Source organism: Sciurus vulgaris (assembly GCF_902686455.1).
Source record: "Sciurus vulgaris genome assembly, chromosome: 6".
Classification (NCBI taxonomy): Eukaryota; Metazoa; Chordata; class Mammalia; order Rodentia; family Sciuridae; genus Sciurus; species Sciurus vulgaris.
In genome coordinates this window covers 25,462,706-25,480,000 of record NC_136466.1, presented here as the reverse complement: position 1 = coordinate 25,480,000, position 17,295 = coordinate 25,462,706, and the positions used below count along the sequence as shown (strand labels likewise).

The 17,295-nt window shown below is 49.5% G+C and overlaps 1 protein-coding gene across 3 annotated transcripts in view; it reads left to right on the top strand.

Moving 5' to 3' along the window:
- Window positions 1-15,099, top strand: part of GALNT10 (polypeptide N-acetylgalactosaminyltransferase 10) — a 222,184-nt gene extending 207,085 nt beyond the window's left edge. For 2 of the 3 annotated variants that reach the window (XM_079145961.1, XM_079145960.1), the window contains 4 exons: window positions 3,675-3,896; window positions 6,862-6,978; window positions 12,343-12,492; window positions 13,033-15,099. In XM_079145961.1, the coding sequence (XP_079002087.1) occupies window positions 3,675-3,896; window positions 6,862-6,978; window positions 12,343-12,492; window positions 13,033-13,191 (648 nt within the window). In that variant the 3' untranslated portion in view covers window positions 13,192-15,099. The remainder of the gene's footprint in view (window positions 1-3,674; window positions 3,897-6,861; window positions 6,979-12,342; window positions 12,493-13,032) is intronic. The other variant, XR_013764815.1, reaches the window with a different exon arrangement.
- Window positions 15,100-17,295: the final 2,196 nt, after the last annotated feature.

Sequence of the window (17,295 nt, the reverse complement as noted above, 5' to 3'; positions counted from 1 at the left end):
TGTGGCCGGCGTGGAGGGAAAGGAGAGCCGGCAGTGCCCTCTAGTGGTAGAAGTTTCTAACCACAGCCTCCCGGGCCTTTAGCGCTTTGCACAGCCCCATCCCGTGCGACGGGGCTTGGGTTATAAATTCAGCCCTGCGAGGCAAAAATTGCATCTTCTGAAACACCATTGGCCTTCCCTAAGGATGCCAACTGCATACCAACTTCGGTGAGCCCAATACTGCCTCTCTTCCAACTATAAGGAGCATGGGGACGCTAACCCCTGAGAGGACCAATCCCAAAGCATCCTTTTCCTATCCAGAACTGTCATTTAAAAGGCCCCCTGAGAAAGATACCACAGCCTCCTCCTCATTGAATCACAAATGAATGCAATGTGTAGTAGCTAACTGCAGTAACTTTCTTTTATTAACAATAAAAAAAGAAACTTCCTTCAAACCAGGCGTCTTGCAAAGCATCTTCCAAACCTCCATTCTCCATTTTTAATCTCCACTTTAGGGATGAGAAAAGGGAAACATGGAGACATTAACTTGAGCTCCTGCTCAGTGCAAACCTGTTTAAGTCTGACAGGTGCCTGGTTCCTGAAATAGTGACTGCTATTGTTGGTGTCGACATTAGCATCTGCATCAATGTTCACAATTAAGACTGGAGCTGTATTTCAGTCTTATCTGAATTCTGAGTTTAGGAATTTCAGCTTCTTTAGCTACCTGTACTGAATCAATATCCCAAGTTTGACTTTAAACAATCTGGGTGATGCCCCAGGCCTTCTCCTAAGCTCCTCCCACATTCATTCTGCAACCTGTGGGTCTGGCTCTGTGTAAGTTTGCAGGACCACACAGATGCCTGAGTCAAGCACAGCCCTTTATTACAGTGCCTCACTGCCCCCCTTTAGTTGCAGATATTATCAAATGTTTATTGAGCTTTTCAACAACCAAGTTCTAAGCCTTGGGGAGCACTAAAACATCATTTTGATAGCGTCTAAGCAAGCCAAAAGGAAGCAGACCTGTCTCGCTGGCCCCCGAAGGTCAGACAGCAACGAGGTAGCAGCAGGTTAGGAAGACTGAGCAGTTGGCAGCTTGCCAGCCTCTAGACGGAGCAGCCGGTCTTTCTTCCTTTAGTAAGCTTGCTAAACTCCTTCTTGACTGGGATGGCATCCTAGGGAAGGCCCCAACAGAAACCCTCTCAAATTTGGTGCAACAAAAATAGAAACTGATTGCAAGGGCCAGGCAGGTCTCTGCGCTCCAAGCACAAAGAGTGCAGTTGGGATAAAGAAGGGACTCAGGACTAAGAAGGGGGGGGGCGGGGTTTTGAGGTATACAGACCCCATGACGACCTACAGTCCTTTATGTGACTCCAAAGGAAACGCAAGAAAAATTCATGTGAAGTCCTTTCCTTTGGTCTAGTACAATTCCTGAGTTGTACGAAAATTCCAGATCTGGGAGAAACGGCTGATTAAGCCACGTCTTAAAAGTACAATAGCGCATTTCTAATTTAAATAGACAGTAGCCAAGGACTTGGGAGATGAAATCTGTGTTTCAGAATGTTGAGGTGTTCAGGCTCTGTCAGGGTTTCATGATCTGGCTTTTTAATTAAACATAGCCTTTGCCGTGCAGGGGCCTGGCGGGGAAACCCTACACCTGAGCTGTTTTCCAAAACACTTCAACCCAGGAAGACCTAGGTGACTGCAAGGAAATGCAGTGGTTTCCTGATCCCAAACTGGAGCCAGCAAAATTGGGAAGCTGGTGACTCGGTCTGCGTGTATGGCCTCCCTCGTGCTGGCGGCCTCCCCCTGACTCGGGAGTCGGCGAACTGTTTCTGTATGGCTCACAGCTAAGAATGTTTTTACATAGTTGGGGAGAAAAAAAATCAAAAGAATACTTTGAGACACATGAAAATCAAATGTAACTGTCCTTAAAGTTTTATTGGAACACAGCCAGACCCAGTCATTGACAGCACCTCTGGTAGCTTTATAGCTGCATCAGAGTTGAGACCATCTGGTCTGCAAAGCCTAAAATATGGACTCTCAGGTTCTTTATGGAAAGCATTTGAACATGTTGCCCACCCTGCCTTCCCTTCTGTTCCTAGAGAGTAGTCCTTCACACGTAGGTGTGAACTTAGTTGTGAATAACTGGAACAGCTATTAAAAGTAAAGTGCTAACTCATGCTTTACCCTTCAAAGGAAAAAACCTTATAAGAGAGATAAAGCCTGCTCTGCGTGTATCTTGGGGGAAAGGTGGGAACACCAGTCCTGGCAACTCCAGAGGACTAGAGGACAATGTCCTAGGGTAGGGAATTTCCCCAAACCTCAAAGTGTCTGCTGTCAATTCTCACTGAAGGGCCTCTGCACAGCAACTGGAATAAAGAATTCTCATCACAACTTCACACAAGCATTCCTTCCCCCTCTATCTCCAAGTCTGGGGTTGTGTGTGTGTGGGGGGGGGGGGGGGGGGTACGTTATCCTTGTGCTTTATTATAAGCATAGATGCAACCTTCAAACCTCAAAGGATTATTAGAAATTCTAGCAGCTGATGGGATTATACCTTTCAGTTGTAAGTTATAATTTATTTTCACCATGTAACTTGATCAGGACTTTTCTAGCTAAGATGACAAAAACCTAACTCCTATTTACTTCAGCAGAAAGGGAATTTGATGGCTGGGTACAGAGGTGCAATCCCAGCGACATGAGAGGCTGAGGCAGGAGGATCAGTTAAAGGTCAGCCTCAGCAACTTAGCAAGACCCTGTCTCAAAATAAAAATTAAAAAGGGCTGGGGGTGTAGCTCAATGGTAGAGTGCCCCTGAGTTTAATCCCTAGTTCCAAAAAAGAAGAGGGGGGCAGATGTAATGGCTCATGGAATTGGAAGGTTCTCAGGTAGTACTGGCTTCAGGTGTGACTGAATCCATGCAGCAAGAAGTATTAATGCTACGAGAAGAACCACTCTGCCCCGTTCCAAGTTGACTTCCTCCTTGGATAAGCTTGTGGTTACTACATGGCTGGCATCTTACCCAGGGGGTCTTACCCAACAATCCAAACAGAAACAGAACAATTCTTCCCAATAATTCCTGCAAGAATTCCAAGGTTAATGCCTGTTGGATCTGATTGGCTTGGCTCCGGTCACATGCTCATTTTTGACCAATCCCTGCATGCATTAGGCACTTTAGCCAGACTGGGAGATGGGCGTTTCTGCCACCCCCATGAATTGGCAGTGAGGCAGGGGAAGCTTCCCAAAGGAAAGTTGGTGAGTTATCACTGGAATGAGAGGGAATGGAAGATGGGCAGGCAAAACAATGGCAGTTTATTATCCAACTGTAAAGTCCTTAAAATGTGCATAAATAATAATTAGAAATACAGTGACATGTCTTGACAGATATATTCTGAGAAAGGCACCAATAGGCTTTCATCCTTGTAGAACATTATAGAGTGTACTTACCAACTGAGATGCTCCACCGTCACCAGGCAATATGGCCTTATGGGAACACCTTCATGTATGTGGTCCATCATTGACCCAACTGTCAGTGTGGCCCTGACTGTATAGAAAATCTGAAAACATGGTGGAACTACGATCTTTGAAGTATGTAAATAAGAACGGTGGATCTCGACCCGCCAGGACCCTTTGCACCCCAACCCCTGGCCTGGGCTCTGCAGTGAGCCTGACGCTTCCACCTGCCTCTGCCCGCAGAACCTTAAGCGCGTGGCCGAAGTGTGGATGGATGAGTATGCCGAGTACATTTACCAGCGCCGGCCGGAGTACCGCCACCTCTCCGCTGGGGACGTAGCAGCCCAGAAGAAGCTGCGCAGCTCCCTTAACTGCAAGAGCTTCAAGTGGTTTATGACCAAGATCGCCTGGGACCTGCCCAAATTCTACCCGCCCGTGGAGCCCCCTGCTGCAGCCTGGGGGGAGGTGAGTGGGGAGGGCGTGGCTGGCTACACAGTTTGCAAAAGCCCAGCCCCTGGTCACACACAGCACAGGGCTTGCCGTCCTGGGAAAAGTAGGAATATAAATCTCTTTCCTCCTTTCCTGTTACCTCTTTAGTTTTGCTGGTTGTTTTTTGTTGTTGTTATTGTTGCTTTTGTGTTTTGTTTTGTTTTACTATATCATGTTCTCAGTATAGGAAAATTAAACTTTAATTAGGCTAGTGTGGTGGCGCACAGCGACTCCCAGCGACCCTGTAAGTCTGAAGCAGGAGGATCTTGAGTTCAAGGCCAGCCTCAACAATTGAGTGAGGCCCTGAGCAACTCAGCGATCCTGCCTCGAAATTTAAAAAAAAAAAAAAAGGCTGGGGATGTGGCTCAGTGCTTAAGCGCCCCTGGGTTCAATTCCCCCCACCCCCAAAAAAACTTTATTAGCATAAATTTCACCTTGCATCTTTATATTATGCAGTGCCAATTTTTTGTTAGCGATGATGGTGGTGGTGATGTCTTTGGCGTTTTTGTTTCTAGTTTGTTTTCATTTTTCGTGGTTTTGGGGGGTGGTATTTTTCAGTGTTGGGGCTAAAACCCGGAGCCTTGCACATGCTCCCCGGCCACAGTGCCATTTTAAATGCAGATGAAAAGCGCACAGCTCGTATTCAGAATGCGTGCAGTGACAAGACCTGTGTTCCATCTCCAAGTTCTTTCCTAGCAGAAGAGTGGCTTCACTGCACAAACCTCACCCTGGGGAAACCGTGCTCTTCCAGCACTGCCCGCAGCTACTCATGAGCCTGGAAGTGATCGGCCAGCACAGGGGAGTGGAGCCACGCAGGAAAGGGCAGGACGGACGCCATCGTCCTTTCATGGCTGAGAGTGCTGATTCCTCGGTGCATGGCAGCAAGACCCCATCTGAGGGGAAACTTGGACCGCCGGCACCTCCGCTTAGTCAGACAGGACTCACTTGTCTGGTACCAACTCTTGCCGGGCTCTGCCGAGTGTCTGGTCCACCGCAGATTAAAGCTTATGGGCTTGGGGGATGCTGTAAGCAAACAGGGCAGCGAGGAGCGGCGAGCACTGGCACAGCGTGTGCCCTCAGCTTGTGTTCATGCTGCGTCGTCCCTGGATCTCTGTTTACACAACAAAGTCAAACACAAAATGCTTAAGAGCTGAAACAGCCACAGCAGAGCTGTGAGCCCAGCACAGGCCCCTGCGCGTGGAACTGTGCTGCTGCACATGTAGCAGCTGTTAGACCTCTGCTGGAGGACACAGGCCAGTCACACCAGGTGGACCAGCACGCCACCACCACCATCCGTCCTGGCTTCCCCGCCAGGAGCACCTACTCATTGACAGATGGACATATTGGGGCTTGGGAGAGGGGAGAGCACGAGAGTTAGGTCTCTTTGGGAGGCCAGCTTAAGTAAAAAGGGGAGATGTGTTGAGTCATGGAAGCCTGATGTAACTGTGGCATCAGGTGACCTGGACCCAGGGTCTCCAGTGATGTCAGTCTTTTTTTCTGCTGCTTAACCCGCTTTCCTTTTATGTGGACCTCTTTGCTGAAGGAGGCAGGGTGACTTCAGAAGCTTCAGGCTGACACACCCCTCGCTCGGCCATCCCAAAAGAAAATGTATGCCCCTTTCCCAATCAAGCCAGCAAGGATGCAGGCCTCAAGTCTCATCCTTGGATCCTGCACCAATTGCTGTGGCCATCAGGCAAGGGGAAAGCAAGGGTAGGAAAGGGGAGGACAGTATGCCAGCTGGCTGCAGGTGAGGGGCAAAGCAGAGTTGTTACCAGAGGAAGGAGAGCTGACGCTGGGCTGGCAGAAGCACCAGAAAGGACTTGCTCAGAGGCACACAGCAAACTAGAGAGACCCTGGCCGATAAGCCCCCCGGCGAGCCCCACCCAACACCACCACCAGTTCTCTCAAAGAGGCACCACATCGACTTCCCTCTGAGCTCTGTGGTTCTTTACCAAGCTACTGCCTTTTTCTCCTGCGTTAGTTCAAATCCTCCAAGAAGCGGATGCCATGTGGGATTAGATGTGCAAGAGACGCATTGGTGAAACACCGAGAGGAAGAACGAGGGGGACTGGGGCAGCCAGCAGCCATGGCCATCTGGTCTGGCCTCTGTAAAGGGGAGAAGGAAGGAAGGAGGGTTTGGGAAGAAGTGTCCTAGGTCACAATATGGCTGATGAAGTTTCAGCCAGATTAATATGGACTCCTTGAGCCAAATCACCTCCAGAGGAGTCCAGCACCTCCCAGGAATGGACCTGCCATAGCCTCCCTGCCTCGCTCATCCCCGGGCTGGGAGCAGCCCATGGGAAGACACAGCGCTGGGCCCAGAACACAGGACTGGGGCTGCTAGGCCCCCGCAAAAGAAAGTCCAGGCGGGGTGCTTTCGTAGCTGCCGCACCTACCCACCCTGTGACACCCAGGAGTGACAGCCGTGAGGTGGGAGCTGTGTGACGTGAGAGCACCCGCACATGCCGCCTGCCTATAGCGAGTGAGCGTCCGAGCACTTCAGCGGCCAGCCCAGCCCACCTGTCTTGATGGCTAAGGGAGACAGACCACTGTTGTTCTTTGGATGGGAGCTTGAGTGGACTCTGTCACCTCTTGCTATTCACCTGCCCTAAAAGGCAGAGAATTCAAGACCTGTGACAAAGATTCTGTGTCCTGTTCTAGAGGTTTCTGAGGTACGGTCCTGGACTACCTCTACCTGGGTCACCTGGAATGGGGTAAAATTCAATTCCTGGGCGGGAGTCCTGGCAGCTCCCTGCCTGCAGGCCCCACTCCCTGGCTGACTGCAGGCTCGAAGCTCAGCAGCACGAGGGGCTTCCTCTGCAGATAAGCACCCCTCACTGAGCAGCTAGGCCCTGCCAGCAGCCCAGGGCGAGCCTCGTTAGGACCACTCAGAGGTACGTTGAGGCTCCTCACTGGCCCACTCCTTCCCTTTCCCTCTCAGATTCGCAACGTGGGCACGGGGCTGTGTGCAGACACCAAGCATGGCACGCTGGGGTCCCCGCTGAGGCTGGAGAGCTGCGTCTGGGGCCGCGGGGAGGCCGCCTGGAACAACATGCAGGTAAGGGCCACTTCCTGGGGGCTGGCCAGGGGGTCCCTGCATCATCTGCTGCACAAGTGCTCGCGTGTTCAGGGCCAGGAGGGAGGGGCTGCGGGCCAGTGATGAGTGACAGATGCCAGCCCCGGGGACGAGCTGTAAGAGTTTCCTCAGCGTCTCGGATAGGGTGATCGTGTACACTGTAGCAAGACCATCCATCTGGACTGTTGGTTATGAATGACAGACACCCAGCCCAAATGGCCTTCAACTAAAAGAGGGAGTTATTGACTCAAGTCACCAAGAAATGTTGATGAAGTTGTCTGGGTCCCTCGGAATCTTCTTGCCTCTCTGGGCTTCCTTCTCAACCTGGCTCTTCCTGTGTGGTGGCAGATGTGACCACCAGCAGCCCCCCAGTGGACAGGCATGCCCCTTCCGAGAGTTCTGGCGAATCCCTGGGGCTCTCCGCCCTAGTTCCTGAGTGCTGCGATGGGCAGGTAAGGGTGTCCTCTCATGGGTGGGACCTGGGGCTCTGGTCACCTCACCTAAGGACAGGGCGGTTAGTGGGAGAGGGCTCTTTGTCTGAGGGATCATCCCCAGGATGTTACAGGAGACTAACTCAGCCTGTGGGAAGGGCGTTCACTCTCAGGAAACTGCATCTCGTTCTCTGCCGTCTCGTCTTCCCTTAAGCTACCCAGCACCACTGATCCTTGGTCTGAGGATACAGCTTGAATGTCCCCGTGCACATTTTTGGCATTTTGGAAGCTCGCAGTGGTATAAGCCTAGTCACGTGGGTCCTCTGCATCAGCAGGACCCAGAAGGAGCAGGTTACGGAGGCACCGAGAGCAGGCAACAACACCTCCGCCTCGGTCCGTTTTCTGTCACTGTAGTTGCGCACCACAGACCGGGTAATTCATAAAGAAGAGCAGTTTGTGTCGCTCATGGTGCTGGAAGTCCAAGAGCATAGTGCCACCATCTGCTTGGCTCCTGGTGGGCCTCGTCCTGCGTCATGACATGGAAGAGGGCATCAGATAGGGACACGGAGCGTGTTTGCTAAGATGGTTTTCATTTTCTCCTCTTTTAAAGTGACTAATGCCATCTTGGAGGTCCCAAACCCTCATACCTTCATCTAATTACCTCACAAAAGCCTCACCTTTAAATATCATTAACGTACAACTTTGGGGATTAAGTCTCTAACAGGTTAATTCCAGGGGATCCCCCCCAAACCACAGTGACCGCTCAGATGGCACGACACACAGGCTGGTGCTATCTGCCTGTCCCTCTGAAATTCATATCTGAAATTCATCCTTTCTTCATCGTCCTTAGTAGGTAGTGGCCTTCTGTGACAAATTCTTCAGATTTCTCCAGTGTTGTTATGTGACTTATCCACCCCACCTTAGGACTCCGAAAGAGACCAAGGGGAGCATGAAACCTGGTTAAAAAGAGCCCAGGAATCTCAGCTTCAGAAAAGCCTCCATGTGTGGCAGAATCCAGGCCAGTGTCTGAGGACTCACAAGCAACCACAGGGTGCCTGAGGGTGTGGCTGTGCCAGCCTTCGCCTTCCAATGAGGGAATATGGCAGCCCCATTGGGATCCATGCCTCCTGGCCCTCAGCCTCCCTAAACAGAGAGGTGAAACAGGAAGACAGCTCCTGCCCTGGAAGAGGCTAGGAAATGAATATTAGGAGGCAGTTTTTAAGAGGTATTTTAGTGAGCTATTTCACTGCTGTGACAAAAAGATTCGACCAGAAAAATCGTAGAGGAGGAAGATTTGAGGGCTCGTGACTTCAGAGGTCTTAGTCCATAGGAGGCCAGCTTCATTTCTTGGGGCTTGAGGTGAGGCTGATCATCATGGTGAGAGAGTAGCGAAGGGAAGCAGGTCACATGGTGACCAGAAAGCAGAGAGAGACTCCATTCGCCAGATACAAATATATACCCAAAGCCACACCCTGTCACTTCAGTTACCACTCAGTTAATCCCCATCAGGGGATTAATTCACTGATTGGGTTCAGACTCTCACAACCCAATCATTTCTCCTCTGAACCTTCTTGCATTGTCTCCCATGTGAGTTTTGGGGGACCCCTCACATCCAAACCATAATAAGAGGGTAGACAATAACCAGTAAAAGATAATGACTGATACAAGAGAGGTCAACACATGGAGCCCTAGAACAGCCCACCTGCCTTCCTAGAGGGATTTCTGAACCACGCCTCGGAGACAGAACCCAAGAAGAGCCAGGTGACTCCCTGCCTTGAGGGGACAGAGCTGAGCATGTAGGAGAGAGGCCACTAGAACTCACAAAACAGAATGTCGGAACTGGACTGGGAGAGAACTTCTGAGAGAAATCCAGGCCCGGAGAGACTCACTCTTCAGCTCTACCAAACATGGAACGAAGAGAATTTTACCGATTCTACAAAAACTCCAGGAAAGGAAGGAATACTTACCAACTCATTTTGTAAGACCAGCATTACCTTAATACCAAATCCAGACTAAGCTGTTGTTAGACCAACCCCAAACCCATATTTCATGAACATAGGTGTAACAATTCTAAACAAAATTTTAGAGAACTCTATTCAACAGTATTTAAGTACCTAAGTATAATTTGTTCCAGGAATACATAGTTGATTTAGACTTACAAAATTAATTGCTGTGGACCAGGGTTGTGGCTCAGTGATAGAGTGCTTGCCTTGCACATATGAGGCACTGAGTTCAGCACCACATAAAAATAAATAAAATAAAGGTCTTGTGTCCATTTACAACTAAAAAAATTAATTGCTGTGATCTACCACATTAACAAACTGAAAAAGAAAAACAAGAAAACCACTTCAATATGTTTAGAAGAAGCATTTGACAAAATCCAACTATTGCTGGCATACCTGGAGTAGAAGGGAATTTCCTCACTTTAACAAAGGGAACCTTTGAAAAATCTGTGGCCAGCATGAGGCCTAAAGTCATCCAGACAGGACAGGAAGAAGGAAAACTGTATTTGTAGACTGTATGTGCATCTGTGTAGAAAATGCTTTTGAATCTACAAAGGAGCTACAACAACTAATAACACAGTTTTAACAAAATTGCAAGATACAAAAATCAATCATCTTATGTACTAATAATGAAGAATCAAATTAACATTTTAAAAAGGCATTTACTATAACAGAAAAAATTAAATACTTAGATATAACAAAAGATGAGAAAGTCCTATACACTGAAAACTATAAACCATTATTGATAGAAAGTAAGGAAACTCTAAATAAATGAAGATATATACCATATTCATAGGAAGACAGGATCAAAATCAGATCTTTCCAAACCAATATGTAAATTTAACAGAAGCCAGGCGTAGTGGTACACACCTGTAGTCTCAGTTACTTGGGAGGCTAAGGCAAGAGGATCATTTGAACCCGCTCTTCAAAACCAGCCTGGGAAACATAGGGAAAAAGTTCCAACACAATTCTAACATTCTAGAAGGCTTTTTTGGTAGAAATTTGAAAAACTTATTCTAAAATTCAAGTGGAAATGCACAGGAAGAACCTCAAATAGCCAAAACAACTTTCAAAAGGAAATTCAAGGTTGAGGAACTAACACTTCCTGATTTCAAGATAATACTATAAAATGGAAGTCATCAAGACAGTATGACCCTGGCCTAAAGAAAGATCAGTGGAAGAGAACGAAGTTCAGAATAGACTTACACATACAAGGACTGCTGGCTCTAGACACAGGTATAAAGGCAGTTCAGTGGAGAAAGTCTTTCCAACAAATGATGCTGGAGCAATTGAATATCCATGCAAAAAATCATTATGTCTCAGACCATATATCAAAATTAACTCAAAATGACTCAGAGGCCTAAACATAGAATCTAAAATTGAAAAACTTTTAAAATAAAACATAGACAAAGGACTTTATAACCTTGAGTTAAGCAATGATTTCTTACAAACAATACCAACAATGCAATACCAAAAGAAAAGAAAAAAAGGCTGGGATTTCTTCAAAATGAAAATGTCTGTTTTTTAAAAAAAAAAACTGTTAAGAGAATAAAAAGGCAAATCACAGACTGGAAGAAAATGTTTGTAAGGCATATATCTAGTAAAGGATTTGTATTTAGAATATATAAAAACTCTCAGAACTCAATAACAATAATGGGAAAAATTTAAGGCCAAAAGATTTGTACAGACATGTTACCAAAGAAGGTATGGCAAATAAGCATATTAAAAATTCTTAACTCCATTAATCATTAGAGAAATGGGAAATTACAGCTACAGTGGGACATCACTGCACACCTGGTATAAAGACTGACCATACCCAAGGTTAGCAAGGAGGCGGAGGGACTGGAACTGTACCCTGCTGGTGGGGATGTAAATGTAAAACAGTTTGGCAGTTTCTTGGAGAATTAGACATCGATCCATGATATGAGCCAGACATTCTACTTCTAGGTATTTATCCGAGAGAAAAGGAAACACTTCCCTACAAAGACTTATATGCAAATGTTCATCACAGATTTCTTTGTGGTAGCCAAACACTAGAAACAATTCAGATGTCCAACAACCAGTAAATGAAGTCCCATGCAGTGAAATCCACTCAGCAAAACAAGGAATGAGCTACTGACAGATGCTATTGCAACCTGGGTGCATCTCAATGAAATTCTGCTGAGAGAAAGAAATCAAACAAAAGAGAATGCATACTGTGTGATTCCTTTTCTGAGAAATTTTAGAAATTGTGAAAGAAGCTCTAAAAAGAGAAAGCAAATCAGTGGTTGCCTCAGGACATTGGAGGCAGGGACAGGAGGGAGAGATTGCCAAGGAGCATGAGGACACTTTGGGGGTGATGTATCTGTTCATTACCTTGATCATGATGATGCTTTCAGGTATAAACATGTCAAACCATATCACATGACACTTTAAATGAGTGCAGTTTACTGTATGCCAATTATTCTTCAATAAAGCTGCGGAGGTGGGGTGCAGGGGTGAAGCTCATCAAATAAATGCAATATGTGAACCCAGTTTGGGTCATGATTCAAACAGCCTGTGAGGAGAAATGGACAAGACAGTCCAAGAACACTTGAACTCTGGGGGCTGGATGACCTCGAGGACTCTGTGGTCACTTTCAAGTGTTATGATGGCGCTTGCTGAGCTATTTATACCTGGCAGGACATGCTAGCTGAGATTTGCCACACAATAGCGTGGGTAGAAGGAGCGACGCGGGTAGAGTGTAGCAAGATTGGCTGAGTTGGTAGCTGCTGAAGCTGGCTAATTAGAACAGGAGCTAATTTCAGTGGGCTCTTTTTTGGCCTATGTGTTTCAATTTTTTTTCCCCAAATTAAAAAAAAAAAAGAAAATGTGAAGAAAAAAGAAAATTCTCAGGCTCTGCTGTCCCTATGGTGACGTCCCTGTGTGCACAGGTGTTCACCTTCACCTGGAGAGAGGACATCCGGCCTGGAGACCCTCAGCACACCAAGAAGTTCTGCTTTGACGCCGTCTCCCACACCAGCCCAGTCACCCTCTATGACTGCCACAGCATGAAGGGCAACCAGCTGTGGAAATACCGCCAGGTAAGACAGGATGCGCCGTGGGGCCAGGAGGGAACGGGGGCGATGGTGGAAGGGGAAGACCTGGGGGGGTGGAGGGAGGGCACGGGCAACCTGCCAGATGAACTTTTTTAAAGCAGTGTAGTGCCTCACAGCTTCCCCCAGCAGCCCAACCCCGCGCTCACCTGTGCCACAAACCTAACCAGCCACTCAAGAGAAGTCAGAAAACCAGACTTTCATGTGAAAGCTCCAAATCTTAATTGTTGGTAACTGTGTCCATTTAAAAAGAAAGCAAAACCTTACCATGAGGGCCAGCGAGACCTGACTGGAGGCCCGCAGTGTGGAGGACCCAGGCCTAGAAGTGGCACGCATCCCTTCTGCCCGGGTCCAGGGACAGACACGAGCTGCCAGGGGCACTGGGCCGCGTCTGGCTGTGTGCCCCAGGGATACCGAGGGGTCTGGGAGCAGCTACCAGGCACTTCCTCCCCTACTTATAACGTTATCACCACTGCTGTTCGTTGGTGTCCCCAGTGCTCCCTGGCTGAGACCCCCCCTGTTTTGCAGGACAAGACCCTGTACCACCCCGTCAGCGGCAGCTGCATGGACTGCAGTGAAAGTGACCACAGAATCTTCATGAACACCTGCAACCCCTCCTCTCTCACCCAGCAGTGGCTGTTTGAACACACCAACTCAACAGTCTTGGAAAAATTCAACAGAAACTGAGCCCTCGCGTCCCATTGGCAGGCCCAGGAGGTCCCCTGTGGTGGGTGCGGGCCCCTCCCCTGAGGAGGCCGGGCTTCTGTGGGCACCATGGTGTGCAAGGTGCTGGCCAGGTGGGTCAGGGCCAGAGTGCTCTTGAAGCTGGAGCAAAGAGTCTGCCTGGTCCTTCAGCCCCGAGGCGTGGGGGTGCGGCGTTGCGCAGACGCCACAGAAGGGCCCACAACAGGGCAGGGCCCACTTCAATCCCTGCGGTGCTGCTGGAGCATTGTGGGAGAACCCCAGGCAGCCCTAAGCTACCCGGAAACGAGTCCCGCAGGGCGCCCAGCCCACAGGGTCCCGCCCGAACGCGACAGCGCTAGAAAGAGGCAACGTCTGCCTGGTGCGGGCAGCTTCTAGGACTGGTCAGCCCACCTGCAGCGGGAGGGAGAGCAGTCCCCCTCGAGGGGCCTTTGGGTTTCTGCCCTTGTGGGAGGGTGACTGCCAGTGCCGCCCAGCTTCTGTTCTCTCCAGATCCCGGGCGATTCACAGGCCACACCTGTGACCCTCAGAGGGTTCGATACTGAACGCTGACCAGCTGGCAGTCATGGGGTCAGAAAAGGGACCCCAGACCTTCCGTTGCAGCCATGAACATAGAGCTGTCTCCCTCTGGCTCTCTGGGTATTTGAAATGTCCATTTCAGTGCTCTCCAGGAACAAGGACAGCCCAGCAACCAGCTCTGAGGGTGGTTCAGACGGCCTCGGGCCCGTGGAAAAAGCTGAGGAGATCTCCAAACTGGAGATGCTGAATTTCCGCATCCACGCTTCCAATTCCCTTTCTCTCCCGGGCAAGTCCCTGCCTCGAGAGAGGAGCGGGTGCTCAAGGTGCTCACTGCCCAGAAGCTGGGTGCTTCCAGGACCAACTGTGGGCAGGACACCTCTGACCTCCTTGTGGTTCTGGTTCTCATAGAACTCGAGTTTCTAAAGAACTCTGATTCGTCCAAACGAGAGTGATCCATAGGATTCTGGAAGTCTAGCCTCCAGTGTGGTTTCTAGAATGCTTTGATTAAAGCAGCAGGTGGGTGTGACACAGTCAAGGCGGCCCCAGCCTGCGGCTGTCTGTGGAATCCAAGGTTGGAGGTCCTGGGGAGACAGGCTGGGGACCTGTGTCTATCACCAGAGGCTCTGGTGCAACCAGTGCTCAGCCAGACCAGAAGCCCAGAACCTCGCACCACCATCACCACAGAGCCTCCAAGCAGTGGGGAAAAGGACCTGAGGTCCCACAACCAGATAGTCACCCAGCTCCCTGCCAGCACTTTACGTTTACCTTTTGCTTTGTTCAATTACATGTCAGATTCTCAGAGGTTCCCAAACTAAGAGGAGGCATTTCTGTAACCAACCTGCCACCCACTGATTGAGAAACGAAAATCACATTCCACAACCTATGGCTTCCACCAGCTAGCCCAGGAAATACTTGAAATCAGTATTCCAGTGAGAGTTGGGTCACTCGAATGTGTCCTTTACCAGTTAAGGAACTGACAGAAATCTGGGAACACAGCCACGGATCTGCCTTTGAGATGCCGGCCGATCTCAAGCCATCAGTTATCAGGGGGAGAAAGGGAAACACTCCCAACCACCCGACCCAGATCGAGCCTGTCGCTGGCAAAGGACCGCCTCCACCGCGGTGCCTGTGCCGGCAGAGCTTGCTTGCTGACCCCTCATGTCCTTTTGCAGATGAGTGCTATATCTTTACAAGTGGCCCTCTCTAGAAAGGAGTCGAAAGAGGAGGCTGCCTCTGGAATCTCAACTGAGGATGGCAGGAGCGTGGCGCCTTTGGGGAGCTGAGGCGGGGAAGAGCAGTGCAGCATCATTAAAGTAAAAACTGTGCCTTTTAAAAAGAAAAAATGCAAATGTACAGCAAATCCCTAAACTTGAACCATTTCCTAGTGCCTTGCTAGACACATGTAAAGGGGCGGGGTGGGGGAGGGGAACATTTCTGATGGCGTGTGCAGTCCCCGTGGGATGAGTGTGCTTCCTGATGTCTGATTTCAAGCAGGAGACATTGGGCCTGACACCTGAGACCCAGAGGCCCCCGAGGGCAGAGGCCAGAGTTGTTCCGTCATTGCAGGAACACTGCAAATTCACGGGCTGTGCAGCCACTTGCTTAGCCTGTGGCCTTGAAGGGCCTTGGCAGCCCCTGAGAGGAGGCCTTGATGTGCCTCTTTGGGCCCTTGTCTGGGGCCTTGCCTGTGGCCCCACCCCAACCCCCAAGCAGACTGCTCCACCTGTCCCTCAGGGTTAAGGTGCACAGGAGGTGTGGGCCCTCTCCTCTAACGCGTCTATTTGGAGGATGAGACCACAAAACAGGGTGTGGCTAGAAAGTACAGTGACCGTGCAGACCCCCCTGCAGCTTTCCAAAGGGGGCTCCAGAAACATTTTGGAATGCAGAGAGCATCTTTGCTGGTAATCAAGTTCAAGGTCTTCGAAGGTGGCTAAATTTGCAGCACATGTGTGAAAGCCATTCCAGCTTGTGCCTCCAATTGGAGCTTCCAACTTGAAAACAGTTCAGAAACTGTTGACTCTTCCCTTTGGAAGGCAGCCGGGAGGCAGAGGGGTACCTCCACAGACGAGATTGATGGGCAGGTGTGGCCCGAGGGCCGGCTGGGAGAGAAAGAGCAGTTTCGTGGAAGACGCAGCATGTGGCTTTCCAGAGCCCACACGGCATCCCCTTTCCAAAGCTCCCCTATGTGCCGAATTTTTTTCAACCTAAGACACAGGTGATGTCCTTGAAGATGGCTCCATATTTCCTTCTGTGAATCTCCACTTTTCTAGTCTCTGCAGTCTCAAAAGAACAGCAGAGCCCTTTACGGGGGAGCTGGGAAATCGGGATCCCTTGCTTCACAGATCGCGCAGCCTCACAGGCTGGGTGATCGTAACTCCGAGGAGGCCTTGCATTTCTAATATTTTCTGAAGACTTGAAAGAAGAGGGGCAAGGAGTGCAGTGCTGTTCTGGAATTCGTCATTGCTTTCAACGATGCTCTTTGTGAGAAGTCCAAGTCGTGTTTTAGTTCAGACTTGATCCTGAGTGCCTCTGGGGGGCAGTGGGACCCCCATACCTAGTGACAAAGTCCTCTGCACATCTGCTCCCAATGGCTTTGATGCGGCTGTGCCAGCCAACAGGGTCAGACTCCTGCTCTGTGACTGACTGGCCTGAAGACCAGAATCCCCAGGGGGTCGCAGGCAAGGGATGTTTGGAAATTCAGACAGGGATTCCATAGAGAAAGCTCAAGACTCCCACCTCTCCCCTCCTGCCTGGAAAAGTGAGCCTCTGTGAAAACGAGGCTCACCGTGTACAACCGTGACTGTGACTGTTGTTGAGTAAACCTCCCGACTTTCTCTAAAGTGGTCTCTGGCATGTTCCTTGTCGTGTGCAGGTCTCCATTTGATCACTATGTACACATCACTATGAACACCTATTCAGTACCCAGGCACCCTGCTGGGTGCTGAACAAAGTCCACCAGCCATCATTCTAGAGGGGAAGACAGACCTAAAGCAACAAAGACTGTTGCAGATGCAAATAGGACTCTGAAGGATATAAAACAATATCTGAGACTGGGGTTGGGGGGTAACATTAGCTAGAATGGTCAGGGCATGCCTCTAAGTGAGAGCCAGAAGTTGAGGCGATGTGAATGAAGAGGAACTGGGGGGAGGGAGTTCCAGCAGAGTGAATAGCTAGTGCAAAAGTCCTGAGGTAGGAAGGAGTTCCTATCTATACTAGAGTAGAGGTCAAACAGTTGGCCTGAGAGCCCACAAGGGTCTTAGGACCACACCCAGGAGTGGAGTAGTTCTGGAGGGTAGTGACAATAGGCGTAAGCTAAACTCATTTCTGATGCCTACTCACCAATCATAAGTACTTGTTTAACAAAACATTTCTGTGCTGTTGGCTGTTAGATTGTCTAAACCATTTGACAGGAAGAGCATTGGCCCACCCAGCTCTACAGACACCGCAGCGAGATCTTTTATACATCCATCCCCATTGAGGCCTCAGCTCACAGAAAAGCGACAAGGTTTTGGATGATACGTCTGCCCCACCAATGGTCCTGTGGTTGAGTCCGGGAAGTGGCGGGCGCAG